Here is a 21,052-nt window from a genome sequence, read left to right on the forward strand (position 1 = left end):
GTGGTCTCGGCACTGGTCGGTCGACCCCGGTCCTCTGCCCACGGCCATGATCACGTTCACGTTCTCGCTCACGTTTGCGCCCAAGCTCACGCCTTCACCAGCAGGCTCTTGCCCGTCATCTCTTCGGGCTGCGACAGCCCCATGGCTGCCAGCACCGTCGGGGCCACGTCGCCCAGCACGCCCTCGACGTCGGTACGCAGGCTCCAGCCCGCTGGCGCGTTGGCCATGACAAAGGGCACCTTGTTGGTGGTGTGCGATGTCTTGGGCTTGCCGTCGGGGAACTTCATCTCCTCGGCGTTGCCGTGGTCGGCCGTGATGAAGAGCACGTAGTTCTCGCGCTTGCAGGCCTCGTAGATCTCGCCGATGGCCTTGTCAGTGGTGGCAACACCGACGATGGCGGCCTCGTAGACGCCCGTGTGGCCAACCATGTCGGGCGGCGCAAAGTTGTTCATCACAAAGGGGAACTCGTGCTCGGCCAGGCGCTTGGCCACCTGCTTGGCCACGCCGGCTGCCGACATCTCGGGCGCCTTGTCGTACGTGGCCACCGCCTTGTTGGACGGCACCAGATCCTGGGTCTCGTCGCGCGTCTCGAGTGGGAACACCTTCTCGACGCCGCCGTTGAAGAAGAAGGTCACGTGCGCATATTTTTCCGTCTCCGCAATGTGCACTTGCTTGACGCCCTCCTTGCCGAGCCACTCGGCCAGGACGTTGCCCATGTGCTGCGGCGCAAAGGCGATCTCGAAGGGGTAGTCGGCCTTGTACTGCGTCATCGTCACGAGCGTGATATCCTTGGGGAAGGGGAAGTCGGCCAGCGGCGAGCGGTCGACATCGCCTAGCAGCTGCGTGATCTGGCGCACGCGGTCGGACCGGTAGTTGAAGAAAAAGACCACGTCCTTGTCCTTGATGCGGCGCTCGGCTCCACCGACGATGATCGGCTTGAGAAACTCGTCGTTCTCGCCCTTGGCGTAGCGTTCCTCGATCGTGGCCACGGGATCGGTGCTGGCCTCGCCCTCGCCCAGGATCAGGCCCTTGAGCGCGAGCTCGTTGCGCTCCCAGCGCTTATCGCGGTCCATGGCGTAGTAGCGGCCGACGATCGTGGCCAGCTCGCCCGTACCGATCTCCTTGGCCGTCTCCAGCAGTTCCTTAAGGTAGCCAGCACCGGACTTGGGGTCCGTGTCGCGGCCGTCACCGAAGAAGTGGATGTAGACCTCGGGCACGCCTGCGGCCTTGGCGGCACGCAGGATCGCGTACAGGTGTTCCTGCTTGGAGTGCTGTGGATGTTAGAGGGAGAGAAGGAAAGAAAGAGGGGGGCAGAATGGAGGACGAGAAGTGGAGATATAAAAGGATCCCCCCCTCCAGAAAACCAAAGAAAAAAGGAACTCACCACTCCTCCGTGCGATACCAGGCCGCACAGGTGCAGACGGCCGTTGCCGTTCTTGGCTGCCTCCAGGGTCTTGTGGATCATAGCGTTGTCGGCAAACGTGTTCTGCTTGATGGACAGGTCGATGCGGACGACATCCTGCCAGACGACGCGGCCGGCGCCAATGTTCAGGTGGCCAACCTCGGAGTTGCCCATCAGGCCCTCGGGCAGGCCGACTGCCAACGAGGAGGCCTCGAGCTCGGTGTAGCCGGTGGAGCTGGCCCGGAAGGCGTCCATCACGGGAGTGTCGGCGGCGGCGATGGCGTCGCCATTCTTGGGAGACTCGGCCGATGCAATGCCCCAACCGTCAATGACGACTGTTTCACGTCGAAACGGCGCGCACGAGCACAAAGATTAGCCAGGCGACCTCCAGATAGAAAAGCATGTATGCGCCGACGAGGAGGGGGTCTGATGCGGGCCGGAGAGCTCTTTCTGTTCTTTCTTTTTTTTCACTGCCCTCCCTCTCCTTGCTCTTGTCTCGCTCCCCACTCTTGTCTTTCTCGTCACTCTTCCCTGTCTCTTCTCTCTCCGGCAGTGCTCTCTCTTTGTCCGCAGCCTCATCTCTGCTGCCACCTGCAGCTACTCGATTTTCCGCTTCGCCAGCACCAAGTTCATCCTTGCGCTGCATTTCATGCCCGGACACCCCTCCGGCCTCGTTGATCGGCTCCACAGCTGAAGAAAAAGTGGACGGGAAACGTACTGAGACAGGCATTTTGCTCGACTTTGGCCATTTTCCGATGATATAGATTCTTGCACGATTTGCAATCGCTTGTGTGGTTGTTGTGCTAAGCTGGAGGAGGTGCGGAATGACACAGTTCCAACCGAGTCGAAGCTTTTATACGTTGCGAGGGAAAAACGGCAAGCTGCGTGATTTTCTCAGCTGATCCTCAGTGAGTTTTTTTCTATATCGCCGTCGTCTGTTTCTCTCCTTATTAGTCTTCCCACACTACCAGAGTCGACTGCTTTTCTCCCCCACGGCATCATGGCGGGGTCGTAAGCTAAAAACAGCGAGAACAAGAGCGTGTTGCAGCGCGATAAGCCCGCTGATAGCACTGTGACAGGCCGTCCGTTCCCTGCGGAAACGCTAGCTAACACGGTGCAGCGCATACGAGCTCGTACTCGTAAAAAGCGTGTAGTTGGCAGATGACATAAGCCTCGCCTTATGTCTCGGACTGATAGTTTTCCGCCTTGCGCCGTTTTTTTCGCGAACCTCCATTACGCGGTGAGAGTAGCCAAAGAGAACAACTATTACTACTGTTTATTTGCTATTGTTTCTGGTGGCTCTCCTCATCAGCCAGCAGGCTGTCGGTCGAGCGTGACCGGCTGTTTCCCCCTCCTCTTTAGTAGCTGCAGCAGCTTTGCCACGGCTGCCAGCCCGCTTCCTCACGCCCGCAATCCTGCTCGTGGCATAGAAAGTATTATGTAGAATAACATGACGATGGTACCTGAAGCGGCCTGTCGCTTACGAGTATTCGATCAAAGCTTGGTATACTCAAGATATGGATTCTTTGAGAAGACGGTAACGCCGCACATTGGGGCCCGAATCTGCGTGAAATATATCCTAGTTTGAGCATGAAAGAAGAACAAGGTAATTAAACGGCCTCAACCGCTCATTCCTCCCCTGACCGCCCACCCCAAACTCAACTGTACACCAACATGCCGAATCCGGAGGGTTTAGGGTGCATACTTGTCCAGACAATAACCCATCTGGAAACGCATACAGCGAAAATGGTAGACTTGTGAAGACATGATCTGCCAACACCAACTGCATCGTGATTTCGATCCCTCCGAGACCGATGGTATCTGTACGGGGGCAACTTTGCCTGCCAGAACCTTCGCTGTTATTTTCTCGTCGACTATGGCGTTGTAGAAGACGCTTCCGTTGTAAGCCCGCCACTGTTGCAGTATCGGTGGAACGGGAGAGAATTGTTAGGAACCTCCAGTTGCAAACGCCTTGGCGCATACTATCCTTGCTCTTATGTATCTAGCATTCCTATTCAACGGCCTGTACCAGTCCCTTTGCAAGAGAAAGTAAAGGAGTGCCCGTTTATACCAAAACCATACAAAGAAGTAAAGCTTGGGCCGCCCATTTCAATCAAAGCGCTAGACAGCAATGAGCGCCGTCAATACACCCGCTGACGGCTACGCTCCAAGATGAAGATTCCCGCGGCAGAAGTCGCCTTTCTACGAGAGTGTAGCGATGTACGGAGTACGGAGTACAGAGTAGTGGCGTGGCTTAAATGTGATAGTCCGAGCTTGCAGCTAAAGTGGACCAGCTCCTAAAAGGGGATAAGATAATATTAGGTAAGCCGGATACCTAATCTCCCAACTGTAGCATGCGTTCCTGGCTATGAATTTCCGTGCTTTGCGACAAGTTTTAGCGACTACCACACATTAACCTACCCCACCGCTACCTCCCACCCTACGGCTCTACAGACAGAAGGAGAGAACACAAGACGCCTGCCACGATGATGCCGCTGCCGCTGCCCAAGACTTTCTCGCCCGACGACCTCGAGGCGACGGCCGAGCTAGCCGCCATTGTCGAGCGGCTGCAGCCCCACGCATCGGCTGCCGGCGCCGGCGTGGACGGCACGGGGGCAGCAGCCGGTGGTGCGGGCGGCAGTGCGGGCGGTGCGAGTGCTGGCGGTGTTGGCACGGCAGCGTCTGTCGGTGCGGACGGCGCCGGCGGACTGCGCGACCTGCCCACGGCCACCGACAGTCTCCGACACAAACTGCAGCACGCCCGCGACCAGATCCGGGCGCTGCCCGACATCAGCCGGACGGTGGCCGAGCAGGAGGCCGAGATGCAGGCGCTCGAGGCGCGCCTACAGAAACAAAAGGCCGTCCTCGGCCGGCTGCGCGAAGAAGGCGCCCGCTTTGCCCAGGGCGAACAGGGACAGCAGCCGAAGCTCCAGGACGGGACAGACAGTATGGAGATGTGAGGAGGGGGGCAGATGCGATGGGAATCGATTGACGACTATGGAGGAAGCATTGCTCTTGCGCTTCTCCACCGAAACGAGCGCTACCCTGCTACACGCTACAAGTACAGCCGTTATTTTCTATTGTACAGCGACCTCATTCACTCATTCACTCCTTCACCCGTTCGCCTCTTCACTTCTTGTCAATGCCCACTGCCTTTAGGACATCCTCGGTGCTCATGCCGGCGCCGGCCACGGCGCCCGTCCACACGGTCTCGGGCAGGCGAGCGTCCTCGGGCAGGATGCTCCAGTTGGGCGACTGGTCGGCCTTGAGCCACTTGAAGTCGTCCACCTCGTCCCAGTGGTTCGTGGCCGCCTCGTCTTCCGGGCTCGCATAGGCGTGGGGCAGCGGGGCAAAGCGCATGCCGCTGCAGTCCTCGATGATCGGCCGGCTGCCGCAGTGCAGGTACAGGTCGACGTTGCGGCACTCGTGGATGCGGACCTGGCGGGCGGCCACGACGACGACGCAGTCGCGCAGTCCGGTCACGTGCACGGGTCCGCTGACGTGACCGGACACGATCAGACAGCGGTCCATGTCTTTGAGCACGAGGCTGAGGAAGGCGGCGCCGCCGCTGCTGCCCGTGCTGGACGTCGGCACGGACATGTCGACGACGCAGCCGCGCAGGTGCGTCAGGCTGCCTGAGGCCGTGGCCCGCGAGGCGGACAGCGGCAGGATGATGTGCAGGCCGGCGTGGCCCGAGAGGGCGACCTCGCGCGCCGACGAAAAACTCGGCTTGCGCACCGACGACACCTCGCCACCAGATCCGGAAAGCTCTGCGTTGTAGTTCTTACCGCTGGGCAGGACGGCCGGCTGGGTGCTGGCCGCGTCGGCCTTGCTGTCTGCGGCCGGCAGAGGCGTTCCCCGGAGGAGGCGCGGATCGGCAGCAGTGGGCGCCGTGGTCCTGTTCGTGCGCTTGAATTGAAATCGGGACTTGGGCGTCAGTCTGGCCAGCTCTTCGTTGAGCTGTTCCGTCAGTGCTTTGACGGCCTGGGAGGTTAGCATGAGATGGAAGACCAATATAGCATAACATGGAACAAAAAACAAGCATACCTCGGAATAGGTTCGCTGGTCGTAGGCGGGAATGTAGTCTGAGGCATCGGCTACCTCGAGGGATAGCTTGGAGATGCTGGTCAGGATGCTGTCCCTGGCATCCTGGCGTTCGCCGCCGACGACGGCGATGGAGCCGAGCTTGACGATGCGGTCCTGTAAAGCTGAACACGTCAGCGGCAGAAGCGAGAGAGAATAAGGCAAAGGCAGAACACACTGGCAACTTCCTGGTGGAACTGGCGGTAAAAGCGTTCCTTGGGGTCCATGATGGGCTGAGGGCCTGCGTAGGCAAACGGGTAGGTAAGAGCTTCGTAGCTGGCCATGTTAGTGTTTGATGGATGAAGAAGAAGAGAGAGGTAGGGGTAAAACAAGTAGAGAAAAGAAACCGAAAGGACGACAACATGCAGGAAGGCAGCTCTTATTGACTAACACGAAGCTTCCACCCGCATAGGAAAGGTGTGTGGGGAAATCATGGGGGCAAGGCCACTCACGGGGTGGCAGCTTTGCAGACGGCAGAAAAGGTGGTCACACACCGTCAGTCCAGCCGTGTTGTGGGGTGACGATGGGCCGTTCGACACGACAAGAAGGGGTTTGTGTAGCCGAAGACGAGGAGAAGGAGGAAAAGACAGTGAGCGAAGGCGGGGGAGACCAGTGAGGAGCGAGAGTGAAGGACAGAGCTGGCGAGAGGCGAGAGGCCAGACCGGGCCGAAGAGGAATTCCTCTTGGCTGTTGAGGCAGGCAGGTGGAAAGATGGCGAGAGCAGGTGACCGCGTAGACGAGGCTCCGAGTGCTGTGGTCGTGCAGCAGCTGGAACGACCCCACTAAAGGTCCTGCCAAGTCCCCGCATTCTGGCCAGGACGGAGCCCTGTGGTGCTTGCCCCGATAGATGCCTAGCGTTCTCTGCAGCAGCTAGGGCTTTTTCAATCTGTGCCGGATGATTAGCCAGCCGAGCAGCAGTTAGGTGCCGACTCGACAGAAGCTAAGAGGCCGCAGCGTCCTTTCGAATCATGTCCTGCTGCGTGCACACCGCTGTCACGATTGGCCAGCGTCCGAGCGGCTAGTGTGGCCACAGCGATGACTTTTGCCATGACACGGCGGTTCCTGATGCGAGGCGTGATGGGAGAGAGCCGGACGGCCTCTGTGATCCGAGCTGTTCGGCCTCCCTTGGCACGGCCCAGTCTGGAGCAGACGCGTCTGCTGAGCCGGACACGGCAGCAGCCGCAGCCGGGCACGGACGAGCCAGACGACGCAGGGACATACAGCGAGTCGGACCACGAGCACGCGGTGATCTCGACGTTTGACCTCTTCAGCATCGGCATCGGCCCGTCGTCATCGCACACCGTGGGCCCGATGCGGGCGGGCAACATCTTCATCGTCGACCTGGCCGAGGCCGGGCTGCTGGACCGCGTGCACAAGATCCGCGTGGCCATCTACGGCAGCCTCGCGCTGACGGGCGAGGGCCACATGACCCCGTCGGCCATCCTGCTGGGGCTCGAGAGCGCCGACGTGGAGACGGTCGAGACGGCCTACGTGCCCACACGCTTCGAGCAGATCAAGGCGACCCGGCAGCTGGTCTTGGGGCGTGGCCTCGCCGACGGCAGCCCCGGTCGCACCATCGACTTCGACTATAGCCGCGACTTCGTCTGGGAATGGGGCCGCAAGCTGCCGATGCACAGCAACGGCATGCGCTTCACCGTCTTCGACGCCGACGGCTACGTCCTCGCGCGCAACGACATGTTCAGCGTCGGCGGCGGCTTCGTCGTCAACGGTGCCCTCTCGGTCAATCCGCTGCCCGGCTCCTCTGACGAGCAGCGCGGACACCCGGCTGACCTGTCCGAGAATCTCTTTTACAAGGAAACCCGCCGCTCTGACGCCTCCGGTGACCGGCGGTCCGGCGCTGAAGTCCGGCCGCTGTCTCTAGGCGATGGAGACGCTGCAGACGAGACGCTGCTGCCAGGACCGCCCGAAAGCACGTCGCTGGCCGCTCCTGCTCCAGCAGCCTCAGCCACAATTACTTCAGTCACAGCTCCAGCCACAGCCGCAGCGCCTGCCGACAAGTCCAGCCAGCCCCGATACCCTTTCCGCGATGCGGCCAGCCTGCTGTCGCTCTGCCGGAAGCACAACCTGACGATCGCCCAGCTGGTGTATGAGAACGAGCGGAGCCACGGGTACAGCGACGAGGAGATCTACGCCAAGCTGGCGCGCACATGGCAGGTCATGGACAACAGCATCTTGGAGAGCGTGCAGGCGCCGCTGAATGCCGTCTTGCCGGGCTCTCTGAAGCTGCATCGCCGCGCTCCGGCTCTGTACCGTCGGCTGACGCGGGGGCTCTACTCGGCGGCCGACAGCGACGCAACTAGGCCGAGCTCGCCGTCGTCTGCTATGGCTGCGCTGCCAACCGGTGCCAGTCTGGCCAAGCGAGTCATCCCGCGCATCCACGGCGCTCTCGACCATCCGATCGCTCCGTCGCCGCCACGGCGCACCGCCTTTCCGGCCATGGACTACCTGACTGTCTATGCGATCGCCGTGAACGAGACCAACGCGGCCGGCGGGCGCATCGTCACGGCGCCGACCAACGGTGCCGCCGGCATCATCCCGGCCGTGCTCAAGTACATTATCGAGTTTATCAGCGACGACGCCGAACGCGACATCTGCACGTTCCTCCTGACGGCCGCCGCCATCGGCATGCTCTACAAGCGCGGCGCCACCATCTCCGCCGCCGAGGGCGGCTGCATGGCCGAGGTCGGCGTCGCCTGCTCCATGGCTGCCGGTGCTTTTGCTGCCTGCATGGGCGCTGGGCTCGAGACCATCGAGATGGCTGCCGAGATCGGCATCGAGCACAATCTCGGCCTCACCTGCGACCCCATCGGCGGCCTCGTCCAGGCCCCCTGCATCGAGCGCAACGCCCTCGGCGCCGTCAAGGCCGTCTCCAGCGCCAATCTCGCGCTCAGCAGCAGCCCCGGCACCCAAAAGGTTCGCCTCGACGACGCCATCCAGGCCATGCGGCTCACGGCCAAGGGCATGCGCAACGAGTTCAAAGAGACCAGCCTCAGCGGCCTCGCCACCAGCGTGCCGCTGCACATTCCCGTGAGCGTGCCGGACTGTTAGGATACATGATCGGACGAGAAAGATTTGCCTATGTATTTCGGCGTCTTTATGGATAATTACATGTCCGAGCGTGCAGACCAGTAGTCATGCTTCGGGCTTCCACCAATCAATCATCATTTCCATGGCATTGAATCTCTTCTCCTCTCGGGACCGGAGCCGGTTGCTCCAAATCTCCTCCAGCTGAAGATTTTCCAGCTGAAGCTGGCCTTTTTTCTGGAAAGGCCGGATTTTCGCCTGCAGGTCGCATTTTACAGAATACTGTGCTCTCCTGCAGTTAGAAGGAGTGCTAGTAAATTTACTGACCACATTTTGCAGGTAGACGACACTCATGCCTTGGACTCTCGATGGCAGTAGTTGAGCCGTGTGCATCTGTCTTGTTAGGGCACCCAGGGTCAAATCCGTGCATTGCATGTTGCAGCCTTTTGTGATCAAAGACTCCTTCAAGTTTTCGAGGATCTTCAGGATTCTCGTCTTTACTTCCGCACTCTTGGCCTCGATGACTTCTGTAGGACGGGTAAGCTGCCTTGGACAAGAAGGAGAGGAGTGGTTCGCAGGGAATGTCCATGTACTTACGCAGCAAGCTGTCGGGCAGCGGCAGACCCATCGTCTGGACAGGTCCTTTGCAGCCTTCCACCGCCAGCCTGGCCATGTTCTCGAGAATGTCCACGCGGAGGAAGACCCACGAGATGAACATCCACAACACGCACTGCTTTCCATAGGAGGAAGGCAGTTCTTTCTGCAGGTCGCGAATCCAAACCTCGGCAAGAAGTTCGACGGCATCGTGACAGTCGTAATAGTCCACGATGACCGCTATTTTGGCCAGCTCTTCGAGATTGGGGACGCTGTAATCGGAAAGGTGCTGGCCATGAATGAGGGAAAGCACGATCAGAAAGGCCTCGGCGTCCCAGTCTGACGCCCACACCTCGCGGATCCTCGTGTTGCTGCCGGTGCTTTCTCGCCAAGGGCCACCAAGCATCGTCTTGAAGGTCGACGATGCGAGACACAAGTGCCGCGAGGAGACCAGCATCCGCAGCTCTTCCACTGCAGGCGCCCTCATCGCCTCCCCTTCGACCGCTCGGCCGGTCTTTTCGAGATCTTTGTCGCCCCATTGTAATAATTGCGCGTTGGGGTTCTCCAGGATAAGCACAACGTCGCCGTCAGGATCCAGCTTAAGTTTCGGTGTCTCCATCTTGGGCAGCTTCATACTCGGAGACTAGGAAAGGTGGATTCGTTTGTTAGGAGAGAACTGACGGTGTAGAGAAAAGGTGACGACCCAATTCTTAAAGACCCACCCTGAATTTCCCTCAGAATTCGTACGACGTAGATACTTCTCCTATTGCCCCCAGCCTAAACGTAATCCATGTCAGCTTGTCTGTTTCCGATGGCAACTCTTGTGGCCCGCTCGTGCTGACTAATCACACATCACCAATACATGCGTTTCGACTGCCGGAACCAGCTAAGGCAGTAGCGTGAAAGCTACCCGTATTACATGGCGTTCCACTCTGGAACACGTGAAAGCCGAGACAGCGGACTTATGGCAAGAACCCTGCTTTGTCAAGAAGACACGCATCTTTTAGCGTCCTGCAATTGGACGGCAGCCGCTATTAGCCGGCTGTAAAATCAGGATGAAACTCCGTACAAAGCAGTGCTCTCTCTGTCGACAACGAAGCCTCCCGGCCGTTGCACAACTGGCGCCCGCATTTTCTGACGACCCGACCGGTTTCCCGAGCAGATGCGTCTCTCCGCCACGGTTCTGCCGTCTTCACTGCCGTCCAAGCTCGGCCGCGCCGTGCTGGCGCGTCCCACAGCTGCAACTGCATCATCTGCATCTGCATCGTCGGCAGCTTTTGTCTTGTTGCCATGGCGGTGGTCGTCGTCGGCAGCCCACCATGTGCTGTCCGCGCCATTGGTGCAGCGCTGTGCAGCCTTTCACCACACGGCCGCCGCACTGTCGTGTCGCCGCACCTTTTCCACGTCCAGCCTCCTGTTGCGGACAGACGGACCAGACGGACCAGACGGACCGGACAGGGCATCTGGCTCCACGGGGCCCACGACGACCCCGGCGGCCGTCCTGGCGAAGCGCAAAGTCCGTTCGGCCGGCGCCAAGCATTCGCTCCGTCGCGTGGCCGTGATCGCGCAGCAGCAGCCGGAGCACGACTCCCAGCACGACCGCCAGCAGCAGCACAGCCTCCTAGCCTCGGCCGTCTCGGACGATGGGCGCAACGTGATCAGTGCCGTCTGCGTGGCCGAGTCGTTTGACATGCACAAGGTCATGGCCGCACTACAGGCGCAGGGCTACCAGCTGGACCCGGACGGCAGCGGCTTCGAGTCGCATGAGGTGGTGCATGGCCGTCGACAATGGCCGGATAGCGAGAACGAAGGTAGCTCCAGCACGCGCGACGTCGACCTGTTCGTCTTCGAGTCCGGCACCGTCGTTGGCTGGGGCCTGCCGCCGGATGCCGTCGATGCCCTGGCCACCGGCCGGCTCGTGGCCACCGGCTCGGCCGTCGACCCGTTTGTGGCCGAGCGCGAAACTGAGACGCTCGAGTTCCGTCGCGACGCCGCGCGTGACGGCAGCGCTATGCGCGGCGACGTCGTCGTGCTCGGAACCAGGCGCGAGACCGCCGATGGCCATCGCCTCGCCACCACGCTCGCCATGATCGCCTTCTCGTCCGGACTCGCCCGCAGCACCAAGTTGGCCGTGCTCGAGAGCGCCTTTACCGACTACTTCGAGAGCACCCGTCGCATTCCCGAGATGCTCGCCAACCGCCGCCATCATCGTCGCCTTCGGCAGCCGTCTGTCCGGTCTGGTGCCCTCGCTGCTATCCCTTGGCTCGGATTCCGTGGCTTCGGCGGCCTCGGTCACCTCTCCCAGGACTTCATCCTCCAAAAGACCGGCGAGCTCCTCAGCCTCCGTGCCCAGCTCAACCACTATCGCGAGCTTACCGACGCCCTCCCCGACATCTTCTGGGACGCTCGCGCTGAGCTCGGCCTCGAGGGCTACTACGAACAGGTCGGTCGTGCCCTCGACGTTGGCGTCCGCATCAAAACCCTCAATCAGAAGATGGACTACGCCCAGGAAATCGCTACCGTTTTGCGCGAAATCTCCAGCGAGCGCCACGGCGCCCGCCTTGAGTGGATCATCATCGTCCTCATCACCGTCGAGGTCGTCTTCGAGTTGCGCCGCGTGTACCTTGAGTGGCCCGAGAAGAAGGTGTCCAACAACACCGACGAACTCGCCCTGTAAAGCACGTGATCATATCATTCTTCCCATATTACATAAGCAGTACCTTCTGCGGAAAATATACACCTCCTCTGAGCTTGAGAATCATTTTGATATAATAGAATAACGGCAGCGGCAGCCTCACGGCCTGCGTGCCCCGGACAGATGACAGGAACCGGCACAAGCAACGAACAGAGCACACCCAAGGAAATAGAGCTGAAAGAGCGCCGTAGCGCAAATCGCCCTCGCCGCTGAAATAGCAAGCCACTTCGCCCCTCTCTCCCCCTCTTCCTCTCTCCTGCCCGCCTTTTCTCGTGTTGCCCTTCGGTCTATCATACAGCCGTCCACGCCTGCCCATTCCAACCGGGCTGAACCGCCAACGCCAAGAGCAGAAGCCTGGGACACATCCAAGAACAACAAGCCAACCAAGCCTAAAAAGACCACAAAACAAGACGGCCAAGAGAAAGATGTAGTGTTACACTGCCTCAGCCACGCGCTCCAGAATCGCCTCTGCTCCTTCACGACGGCCGTTGGAACCCGCCGCTGGGAGCTGGCGACACACTCGACGTCACCGGCGATGGCGATGGCACTCCTTGCGGAAATCCGTGCTGCTGCTGCTGCTGCTGCAATATCTGCTGTGGCTGTGCCACTCGCGGTCCTGCGCTGCCTGGCATGTTCGCCCGTGCTGCCGCTAGCTTGGCCATGTCGACGTTGCCGCCTGGTCCCATGCCCGCAAGCCCGCCAATCGGGCCCACGCCACCCTGCGACATCTTGTCTGCAAACCCCAGTGTCCGCTCGTGTGCCGATGCCCGTGCTCGTGCCTGTTCCATCAACCGCTGCTGCTGTGGCTGGTCCATCACTGTATGGTAACCAAACGGCCCCAGGTTCGCCCCGCTGCCTGGTCCACCAGGAACTGCTCCGCCCTGCGCGCTCGCGCTGAAGTGCCGCTGTCCTGCTCCGGCCGGCATTCCCTGCATCGGCACTGGCACACCTCCAAAGGGTGCCCGAGCCTGCAGCTGCTGCTGTCCTGGAGTCATCTGGCTCGGAATGCCAGCGCTATACGGCATCTGCGCCCGCGGCTGAGGGCTGGACACCGGCGGAGGCACCTGGCCTGGCCGTGGCTGCTGCTGCTGTCCCACGTGGTTTGCCCCATTCGCTGGTGACGGTGTGTATCCCACCGGCTGTTGGCCAAGCCGTTGCTGTTGTGGTGGGACTCCCGGCTGTGGCACTGGCTGCGCCGGCACCTGTTGCTGCTGCGGATACCCGCCAGCCCCAAAGCTGCCTGGCTGGTACCGGAACTGTGGCGGAGCGCCTGCTGTCTGCACGGCAGGGGATCCATACGCCCCTGGCTGTGGCTGGGCCGCAACCCGCTGCGGTGACAGGTGTGCCGGAACCGCTGCTTGGCCACCGGGCGTGCCCGGATACAGAGGCCCTCCCGGTGGTGGGCCCCGGAACGGCGGCTGCTGCACCTTGACAGCCGTGGGTGTGTAGTTCCCATATCCGTTTGCCGCTGCACGGAACTGTTGGCCCTGTGTCAATGACGGTTGCCGATGCTGCGGTGTCGCCCGTCCCGGAGTCTGGTAGAATGCCGCTGTCGCCGGCATCGGCGACCGGCTAGGCGCGCTAAACTGCTGGCCGTATCCGTGGTTCGATACGCTCCCGGCTCGGTGGCCTGGTGCACGCTGTGGTGTGCTTGCTGCCGCCTGTGCTTGCGCGGCAGCCTGTCGCGCCCGGAGCACTGCCTCATCCTCCTCCATCACGCCCCGGTATTCTTCGCTGCGCACCTCAATCTTCGTGCTAATGTTGAGTTCGGCCAGTCGGTCCGAGTTCAACCGTGCCACTGCATACGGCGGCAGGCTCTGGATAATCAGTGCAAGCTGGGCCTTTAGGGCCTGGTATGTCACCATTTCCTCCTCGCTTGGCTGCTGCGCGAGTGTGCCGTTGCGCAACATGTCCGCATTGACAGGATCCGCCGAGAAACGATCCTGGCTGGTCGGAAGCGTCAGGTTGCGGTTGCGCTGGTATGATGCCAGCGTGATGATCAGGTCCGATACGTCTTGGAGCAGGTCGTTCACGTCCTTGTCCGTATCCGGCTTCTGGCCCATCACGTTCTCGAGAGATGGGTCCACGAGGCTGTCGTCCCACTCTTCTATAGTCTTCTGAAGAGCTTCCTCGTCCAGAACGGGGCTAGAGCTAGCGCCATTCGCCATCCAAGGAACCCCATAGCCGTCCGCAATGGTCACATCGTCGTCCTCCACTGCAAACTCCGCGTCCACCATGCGCTGGAACACCCGGTGGCCAACACGCTGCCACCACATGTGTCCCATTTGTGCTGCCGGCACCAGAGCGGCCGAGTCATCCTTGGATGGTGCAAAACTGCTAAACGCACCGCGGAATAGCGATTCCATCTCGGACATCTCCAACTCGGACGAAGACGGCTTGTGGCCCGCAAGACTCTGCGCCCGCTCTCGTTGCTTCGTCTTGATTTGCGACGATGGCGTTGCATTGCTGTAGTCGAGCCACTGGCCGACTGTGATGTGCTGTGAGAAATACGACCCCGAACGGTACTTGGACTTGTCCTCTAGCTCCGGATGATAAAAGCCTAGTGTCGTCGACTTGGTCGTGCTCTTTGGCGCTTTCGGTGGCTGCAGGGGCGGCAAATTTCGTGGCGACGGAAACAGCTCTCCAAATGTAAGCACGCGGCCAGGCTTCGCCGTGCTCTGGCCAGGGAACAGTCGGGTGAACATGATGTTGCCGCCCAGGTCGAGCTCGCTGTCTTCACGGACAACCTCTTCGATGGAGTCCTTGTCGTCCTCATCGGTCTTGTAAACCTCCGCATTGCTACGCTTGGCAGGCACCCGGTGGGGAAGACTGGAAAACAGCTGCCGAGGCTGGGGGGTGTTTCCAAAGACGGTAAGGATGGCATCCCCGTCTTCGCTTGCCGTATCGTTGCTGGTGAGCGGGCCTGAGCTTGGGTATGCCGTCTCACGTCGATACAGCTCGTGGGCCTTTCTGCGGAACTTGGTGATCTGTGCAAGGGCTCGCTGCTTAGCTGCATCTGCAGCCTTTGTGCTATCGTCAAGCTTCGCATCGGCCTCGGTCTTGGGAGCCGCGGCCGTCAGCGACGCCATCTCTGAGCTGACGACGGTCGCCAAATCTTCGACAAGATCATCAAGCAGAACGTAGACATCGTGTGCCACCTTGTCGGCGATGGAGGCCGGGAGAGGCAGACTCGGACTGCCATTGGATTTCTGGCGCTTTGCCTGCGGCTCCTCTGACGCCGATAGCTCTGGAAGCGGTCGCTTCAGGATGGGAGGATCTGACTTGTCGAAGCTGATCAGCGCAGATAAAAAGGCACGTTAGCACGCCGCAATACACCACAACGACATCGCAACCGGCTCCATCTCAGAGCGTCGTACCTGGACAAAACTTCAAAGTAGTCATAAATCAGCCTCTTCTCGTCCCGATTGCCGGCAGTGCTAGTGGTGGCTGCAGTAGGTGTGTCATCGCGGGAGCTACCGCCGTTGGATTGCGATTCGTTGCTGTCCACGTCGGAGCCATTTGCTTCGGCTGCTGCATCAACCATGACCTGGTCACCGTTGTCGGTCGAGTCGCGCTTCCGCTTCACGGATGAAGCTGACGAATTGACGCTGGCCGAGTCAGACACGCCGCTATCAGCAGCCAGGCCCTTCAAATGGCCAATGGCGGTGGCGGCCATGATGGGTTGTCTATCTTGGGAAGGGTCTCCAGCAAATGATCGTAGGAGAAAGAGAGCGGGTCGGGGAAGGCTGACGGCGCGACGGCGTCGTCGAGGCGTCGAGGCGTCGATGCGTCGAGTTTGGGTATAATACGCGACAGCAACGGGGCTGATCCGATGGGCGAGAGCGGGTGCGAGATGGGACAATGGCTGTTGAGGACGGGATGTCTGGCTTCTGGCCTGTCCGCTCGTTCGTTGCCGCTGTCGTCGCGACTCTTCGTTCCCGCTTTTTCGCGTTAGGAAGCGATCGAAATGCGAATCAATCAAGTGGCTCCTTTCCTGCTGCCGGCCGAGCAAAGTGTGGGCTTGGCAACACTAGGCAAAAAGAACCGGGGACAGGCTGAGGGGATGGAAAAAGAAAGAGAAAAGAATATGGGTGACGAAAAGGCAAAGGGAAAAAACACGTCCAGGTTCGCCGATGTTGGTAACGCGCAGTGCTGTTGAAAAGACGGGTTGGGGAACGGATCTTCCGCAAAAACGAGGCACGCCCTCCAAAAAAAGCACATGCACACTTTCTGCAAGAATTAGCACGTTCCCTCCTATTCCTCTATTATTTTCCCTTGGATTGCAGCAGAGGCGCGGCGTAAATGGAGGAAGCAAAGGGAGGGAAAGGGCGTGCTGAATACAACTTGCACCCACCAAAAGCGCCCCTTCCGAAAATTGAAGTTCTGTCACGCTAAATTTGCAAGCTCTGCACGTGACCGCGTCCGGGTGTCTGTGACTAAGCAAACACCCTTGGTCACTTTGGCAGTAGCCGCCAAGCTAAGACCCATACTCATCACGCGCACGTATCGTATGTCACGAGTACAATGTTCTCCGAGGATGAAATGCATGATGAAAGGCTATTTGTTTATTTACTTCTTACTGTACATAAATGATGAAAGCGAAAGGCAGTAAGCGACCTTCAAATTAGGCGTTGCGATGAGTACTCAAGCAAAGCGAAAACAAGCAAACATGCAATTAAAACGCAGTGGCGAACACATAGGCTTGTCGATGGCTTCAATCTGTGTCTCAAAACACGCCCTTCGATCTCGCCGGCTCCCCGGATAGTCTTCTCTAGCTTGTAATGGGGTAACTCGCACTCGAATCACACAAGTCCTGGCAAAAAATGACGAAAGAACTTTAGGACACAAGTATATCAGATAAGTAGCATCAAGTAAGTCAAGAGGTGCGCTCCAACTCATTTCTTGGCCAGGGCCAGGCCAACGGTGTTGTTGTCAAGGTCATAGATGGAGTAGTAGCGGCGCAGGAAGGCATCGCCGAGGATGGCCAGAGGGCCCACCGGCTCCGGGAAGTCCACGCCCGTGAAGGTAGAGATGCAGCTGCCAGAGACCTCGAGGATGTAGTCAGACGCAGGCAGGCTAAAGTTGTAGCCGCTCAGCGTGAAGGTCACGTCGGGCAGGCTGCTCTTCCTGCTGCAGTCAACAGAGTACTGGCCGTTGTAGCCCTTCTTGGCACCAATCTGGGCGTTGAGCATCTCAGCGAGGCTGGACGGGAGGGCAATCAGGGAAGTGCCGGTGTCCAAGATCACGCCAGTGTTCTCGAGCTCTGCAGTGTCCTCGCCCAGCGAGATGGAGTCAAGATCAACCTCCCAGTAGGCCTTGCGGCGCAGCGGGATGGTGGTGATCTTGCCGGTGTAGTGCGCCTTATCAACACCGCCAAAGACGGCCTCGGAATCATCGCCGTCAGAATCGGCGTTGCCGAGGTAGAAGGCAAAGACACCGCTGTCGATGAGCTTCTGGTTGATCAAGTTGTAGAAGGGAGGCACAATGTGGTTGACCGAGATGGTGTCGAAGCCCAGGCCCAGGATGCCGTCGAAGCGGGCAAAGGCAAAGGCCAAGCCAGGTTCCTCGGTGGCCTCGGCGAAGTCTTGCTTAACGATCTTCAAATCGCCGATAGACACTGTGTCTTGCGACACGAAGCCGCTCAGGCTGCCCGAGCCGTACTGGGCGGCAAAGGCGCTGCCGTTGGACTTGTACGACGACGAAGACTCGGAGTCATACTTGGTGTGGAGGTAGCAGGCGATAGATCCACACTGGCTGGAAGGCACCCAGAGGTTGGAGCTGCCAGTGTCGAGCACAACCTTAAAGCTCTGGGGCGGAGTTCCAATGGAGATCTCGGCAAAGTCTGGAGCCGTGTCAGGGGTAGTTCCGGAACGTGCGGGAAAGGGGGAGGTAAACAGGATGGAATCACCACATACACTGAGCATTGAGGAAGTTGCTGACGGGCAGCGGGTGGTTGTCGTCGGTCTCAACGACGGCGGTCTTGAACATCTCATCGGCATGGCTGCCCAGGCGGGCACCCATGTACTTCTGGCCGAGGCCCCGGATCTGTGCATCGATGGGAATAGACTCCTAAATGCGCACAGACGATGGGTTAGCTATCTGGCCCATCTCTTAAGCGACCTCGACTTCGCTCCGCTCTGCTATCATCACATGTTATCGGGGAAGGGGAAGACGAACGAGCTGCTTTGCAAGAGGGACCTTCTTGAGCTTGAGCTTCTGAATACCGGAAGCCTGGGCAGAGCCAAGCAGCCCAGCCGCGGCTAGAACCAAAGCACCCTTCATTGTCGATGGAGGTGACGGCAAGACGCAATCAAGACGAGAGAAGACGTAAAACGAGGGAACGGAACAGACGCAGGAAAGGACTGCCGAGGTACAAGATCGGGCGAGAGATGTCGCACGATGGGAAAGGGACAAAGGTGACTGTTTGTAGAGGATGATTGATGGGCTAGGAGAGACAGGAAGAGAGAGGCGAGAAGAAGAGAGGAAACAATCCGGGTGATGGGAGGGTGATGGAGGTAATATGTAACAGGGCCTGTGCTCAAGGATAAGGAACCAGGCAACCAAGCAAGCTACGAGATTGGGTGGGCGAGGAAGGCGTGCACTTGCTGTCTTAGTGGGTCAGGTGCCTGACAAAGTGACGCAACGTTCAGTTTTGGGCGGTGACGCATACGCAAGATACGAAGTCTGTCGGGGTCAATTTATGGGGCGTGCCAACATGTGGCTGGTGTGCCGGGGCTTGCATTAAAGTCACATGATACATATTGTTGTGCACGGTACTACACTATGCACTATACTCCATACTCTCCACTGCTATGCAATGTGAGGGGCACAAGCGGGGAATGCAGCATTTGTTAGTCACAGCATTCGTTGCCTTTTGTTGGTCGTCAAACTGTAGCTATACAAACTCTCGAGGATGAGATGGAACTTGATAGAGTTGGTACTGACTGTAGTCAGTCTGTAGACAGGTCGACTTGCCATGGCACACATCGACAGATGCTCTGCAAACGGCAAGGCATGTCTTACTACAGTAGTAGCCAGCGACACCATATAGAGATCCATGGGCTCTAGACTCACATTAAAATAGTAGTCGGCAGGCGTAGCGAAGCTAATTGCTAATTGGCCCTCCGAGACCGCAGTCCCCCACTATACAATTTTGGCCTTTTTTTTTCTTGAGAGCTGCTGACGTCTAAATTTTCGTCTTTCTTTCCTCTTCTTCTTTCTCAACCCTCTCCCATATTGCGATTTTCCTCACTCAAGAGACAGCTTCAGTTATTGGTTCTTGATACTCTTCAGACCTCACAATTCGTCATGGCTTCCAACAGTACCTACGCTCTCTCCGAGACGCATCGCGAGGTGAGTCAGAATTGCTGAACCTGCCACTATATGGACCACTGACTCAATGGCTACCAGATGCTGGAAAACTCTCTGGTCGCGACGGACCCCGAGGTCGCGGAGATCATGGTACGTCAATGGCTTATGCCCGGAAAAACAGAAACTAGGGCTGACCCCTCCGCAGAAGAAGGAGATCCAGCGCCAGCGGGAGTCCATCATCCTGATTGCGTCCGAGAACGTCACCTCGCGTGCCGTGTTCGATGCTCTTGGATCGCCCATGTCCAACAAGTACTCGGAGGGCTACCCTGGCGCTCGCTACTACGGCGGCAACCAGCACATCGACGAGGTGGAGTTGCTGTGCCAGAAGCGTGCGCTGACGGCCTTCCACCTGGACTCTGAGCGCTGGGGTGTCAACGTGCAGTGCCTGAGCGGCAGCCCGGCCAACCTGCAGGTGTACCAGGCCATCATGCCGCCTCATGGCCGGCTGATGGGCCTGGATCTGCCCCACGGCGGCCATCTGAGCCACGGCTACCAGACGCCGCAGAAGAAGTGAGTGCCTTCCGGTCTGACTGGTTCGTTGGTCCCGCTAACTGTCCAGGATCTCGGCCGTGTCGACCTACTTCGAGACCATGCCGTACCGGGTCGACCTGGAGACGGGCATCATCGACTACGACACGCTGGAGAAGAACGCACAGTTGTTCCGGCCCAAGGTACTCGTGGCCGGCACGTCGGCGTACTGCCGCCTGATCGACTACGCGCGCATGCGCAAGATTGCCGACTCGGTGGGCGCATACCTAGTGGTGGACATGGCGCACATCTCGGGTCTAATCGCGGCGGGCGTGATCCCGTCGCCATTTGCGTACGCGGACATTGTGACGACGACGACACACAAGTCGCTGCGCGGACCGCGTGGCGCGATGATCTTCTTCCGCAAGGGTGTGCGGTCGCGGGATGCCAAGACGGGCAAGGAGACGCTGTACGACCTGGAGAACCCGATCAACTTCTCGGTCTTCCCCGGCCACCAGGGCGGCCCGCACAACCACACGATCACGGCGCTGGCAGTGGCGCTCAAGCAGGCGGCGTCGCCGGAGTTCAAGGCGTACCAGCAGCAGGTGGTGGACAATGCCAAGGCGCTGGAGGAGACGTTTAAGCAGCTCGGCTACACGATGGTGTCGGGCGGCACGGACTCGCACATGGTGCTGGTGGACCTGCGGCCGATCCCGCTGGATGGCGCGCGCGTCGAGGCGGTGCTGGAGCAGATCAACATTGCGTGCAACAAGAACAGTGTGCCGGGTGACCGCAGCGCGTTGACGCCGGGTGGCATCCGTATTGGCACGCCGGCGATGACGAGCCGTGGCTTCGGCAAGGCCGACTTTGAGCGCGTGGCCGGGTACATTGACGCGGCCGTCAAGATTTGCCTGGAGGTGCAGAAGTCGTTGCCCAAGGAGGCCAACAAGCTCAAGGACTTCAAGGCCAAGGTGGCCAGCGGCGAGGTCGAGACGATCAACACGTTGAAGAAGGAGATTGCGGCCTGGTCTAGCGGCTTCCCGCTGCCGGTCGAGGGCTGGCGGACGGATGCCGGCCTGTGAGCTGGCGGTGTCGGACGCGCAGCGGTCGATGTTCCTCTCTCTGCTTTCAACAAGGCAGACGTATAGTGGGAGTGACGGCAAAAAGGGATGGGAGGGGAGATTTTTCAACCATGATATTGAGGCATTCAATCTGGCGTTTCAACCGGCTGGAGTAAGTAAAAAATGAAAGAAAAAATAAGCGGATGGACATGGGAGTTTTTGTTTCATACATGATACCGGGATCGGATCTTAGGGAGGGGGCGCCGCTTCAACGCGGAAATGTTTGATTCTACATAGAATCGGAAATATGGAATATGGAAGCTTTCTGATAAG

General features: G+C 59.2%; 9 protein-coding genes across 9 annotated transcripts; 4 read left to right on the top strand and 5 right to left on the bottom strand.

Moving 5' to 3' along the window:
* Window positions 1-86: 86 nt before the first annotated feature.
* CMQ_1875 (phosphoglycerate mutase, 2,3-bisphosphoglycerate-independent) lies at window positions 87-2,151 on the bottom strand (the record flags this gene model as incomplete). The annotated part of the gene is made up of 3 exons (XM_014314801.1): window positions 87-1,271; window positions 1,385-1,737; window positions 2,121-2,151. The coding sequence occupies 3 exons, from the start codon at window positions 2,149-2,151 to the stop codon at window positions 87-89; spliced, it is 1,569 nt and encodes a 522-aa protein (XP_014170276.1).
* A 1,737-nt stretch (window positions 2,152-3,888) lies between these two features.
* On the top strand, window positions 3,889-4,362 carry CMQ_2057 (uncharacterized protein; the record flags this gene model as incomplete). The annotated part of the gene is made up of 2 exons (XM_014314983.1): window positions 3,889-3,960; window positions 4,159-4,362. 2 exons carry the CDS (start codon window positions 3,889-3,891, stop codon window positions 4,360-4,362), a joined length of 276 nt encoding a protein of 91 aa, XP_014170458.1.
* Window positions 4,363-4,531: 169 nt separating this feature from the next.
* Window positions 4,532-5,769, bottom strand: CMQ_1911 (tubulin-specific chaperone; the record flags this gene model as incomplete). The annotated part of the gene is made up of 3 exons (XM_014314837.1): window positions 4,532-5,386; window positions 5,450-5,610; window positions 5,664-5,769. 3 exons carry the CDS (start codon window positions 5,767-5,769, stop codon window positions 4,532-4,534), a joined length of 1,122 nt encoding a protein of 373 aa, XP_014170312.1.
* Window positions 5,770-6,520: 751 nt separating this feature from the next.
* Window positions 6,521-8,554, top strand: CMQ_1950 (L-serine dehydratase 1; the record flags this gene model as incomplete). The annotated part of the gene is made up of 1 exon (XM_014314876.1): window positions 6,521-8,554. One exon carries the CDS (start codon window positions 6,521-6,523, stop codon window positions 8,552-8,554), a length of 2,034 nt encoding a protein of 677 aa, XP_014170351.1.
* Window positions 8,555-8,638: 84 nt separating this feature from the next.
* On the bottom strand, window positions 8,639-9,743 carry CMQ_2031 (uncharacterized protein; the record flags this gene model as incomplete). The annotated part of the gene is made up of 2 exons (XM_014314957.1): window positions 8,639-9,057; window positions 9,128-9,743. 2 exons carry the CDS (start codon window positions 9,741-9,743, stop codon window positions 8,639-8,641), a joined length of 1,035 nt encoding a protein of 344 aa, XP_014170432.1.
* A 543-nt stretch (window positions 9,744-10,286) lies between these two features.
* CMQ_1883 (duf155 domain containing protein) lies at window positions 10,287-11,801 on the top strand (the record flags this gene model as incomplete). Its single annotated transcript, XM_014314809.1, has 1 exon — window positions 10,287-11,801. The coding sequence occupies one exon, from the start codon at window positions 10,287-10,289 to the stop codon at window positions 11,799-11,801; it is 1,515 nt and encodes a 504-aa protein (XP_014170284.1).
* A 494-nt stretch (window positions 11,802-12,295) lies between these two features.
* CMQ_1935 (uncharacterized protein) lies at window positions 12,296-15,495 on the bottom strand (the record flags this gene model as incomplete). Its single annotated transcript, XM_014314861.1, has 2 exons — window positions 12,296-15,110; window positions 15,197-15,495. The coding sequence occupies 2 exons, from the start codon at window positions 15,493-15,495 to the stop codon at window positions 12,296-12,298; spliced, it is 3,114 nt and encodes a 1,037-aa protein (XP_014170336.1).
* Window positions 15,496-16,714: 1,219 nt separating this feature from the next.
* Window positions 16,715-18,101, bottom strand: CMQ_1946 (aspartic endopeptidase pep2; the record flags this gene model as incomplete). Its single annotated transcript, XM_014314872.1, has 3 exons — window positions 16,715-17,661; window positions 17,735-17,888; window positions 17,997-18,101. 3 exons carry the CDS (start codon window positions 18,099-18,101, stop codon window positions 16,715-16,717), a joined length of 1,206 nt encoding a protein of 401 aa, XP_014170347.1.
* A 1,026-nt stretch (window positions 18,102-19,127) lies between these two features.
* Window positions 19,128-20,740, top strand: CMQ_2001 (serine hydroxymethyltransferase; the record flags this gene model as incomplete). Its single annotated transcript, XM_014314927.1, has 4 exons — window positions 19,128-19,172; window positions 19,230-19,280; window positions 19,336-19,700; window positions 19,750-20,740. 4 exons carry the CDS (start codon window positions 19,128-19,130, stop codon window positions 20,738-20,740), a joined length of 1,452 nt encoding a protein of 483 aa, XP_014170402.1.
* Between the last annotated feature and the right edge of the window lie 312 nt (window positions 20,741-21,052).

This window comes from Grosmannia clavigera (genome assembly GCF_000143105.1).
Source record: "Grosmannia clavigera kw1407 unplaced genomic scaffold GCSC_168, whole genome shotgun sequence".
Taxonomy (NCBI): Eukaryota; Fungi; Ascomycota; class Sordariomycetes; order Ophiostomatales; family Ophiostomataceae; genus Leptographium; species Leptographium clavigerum.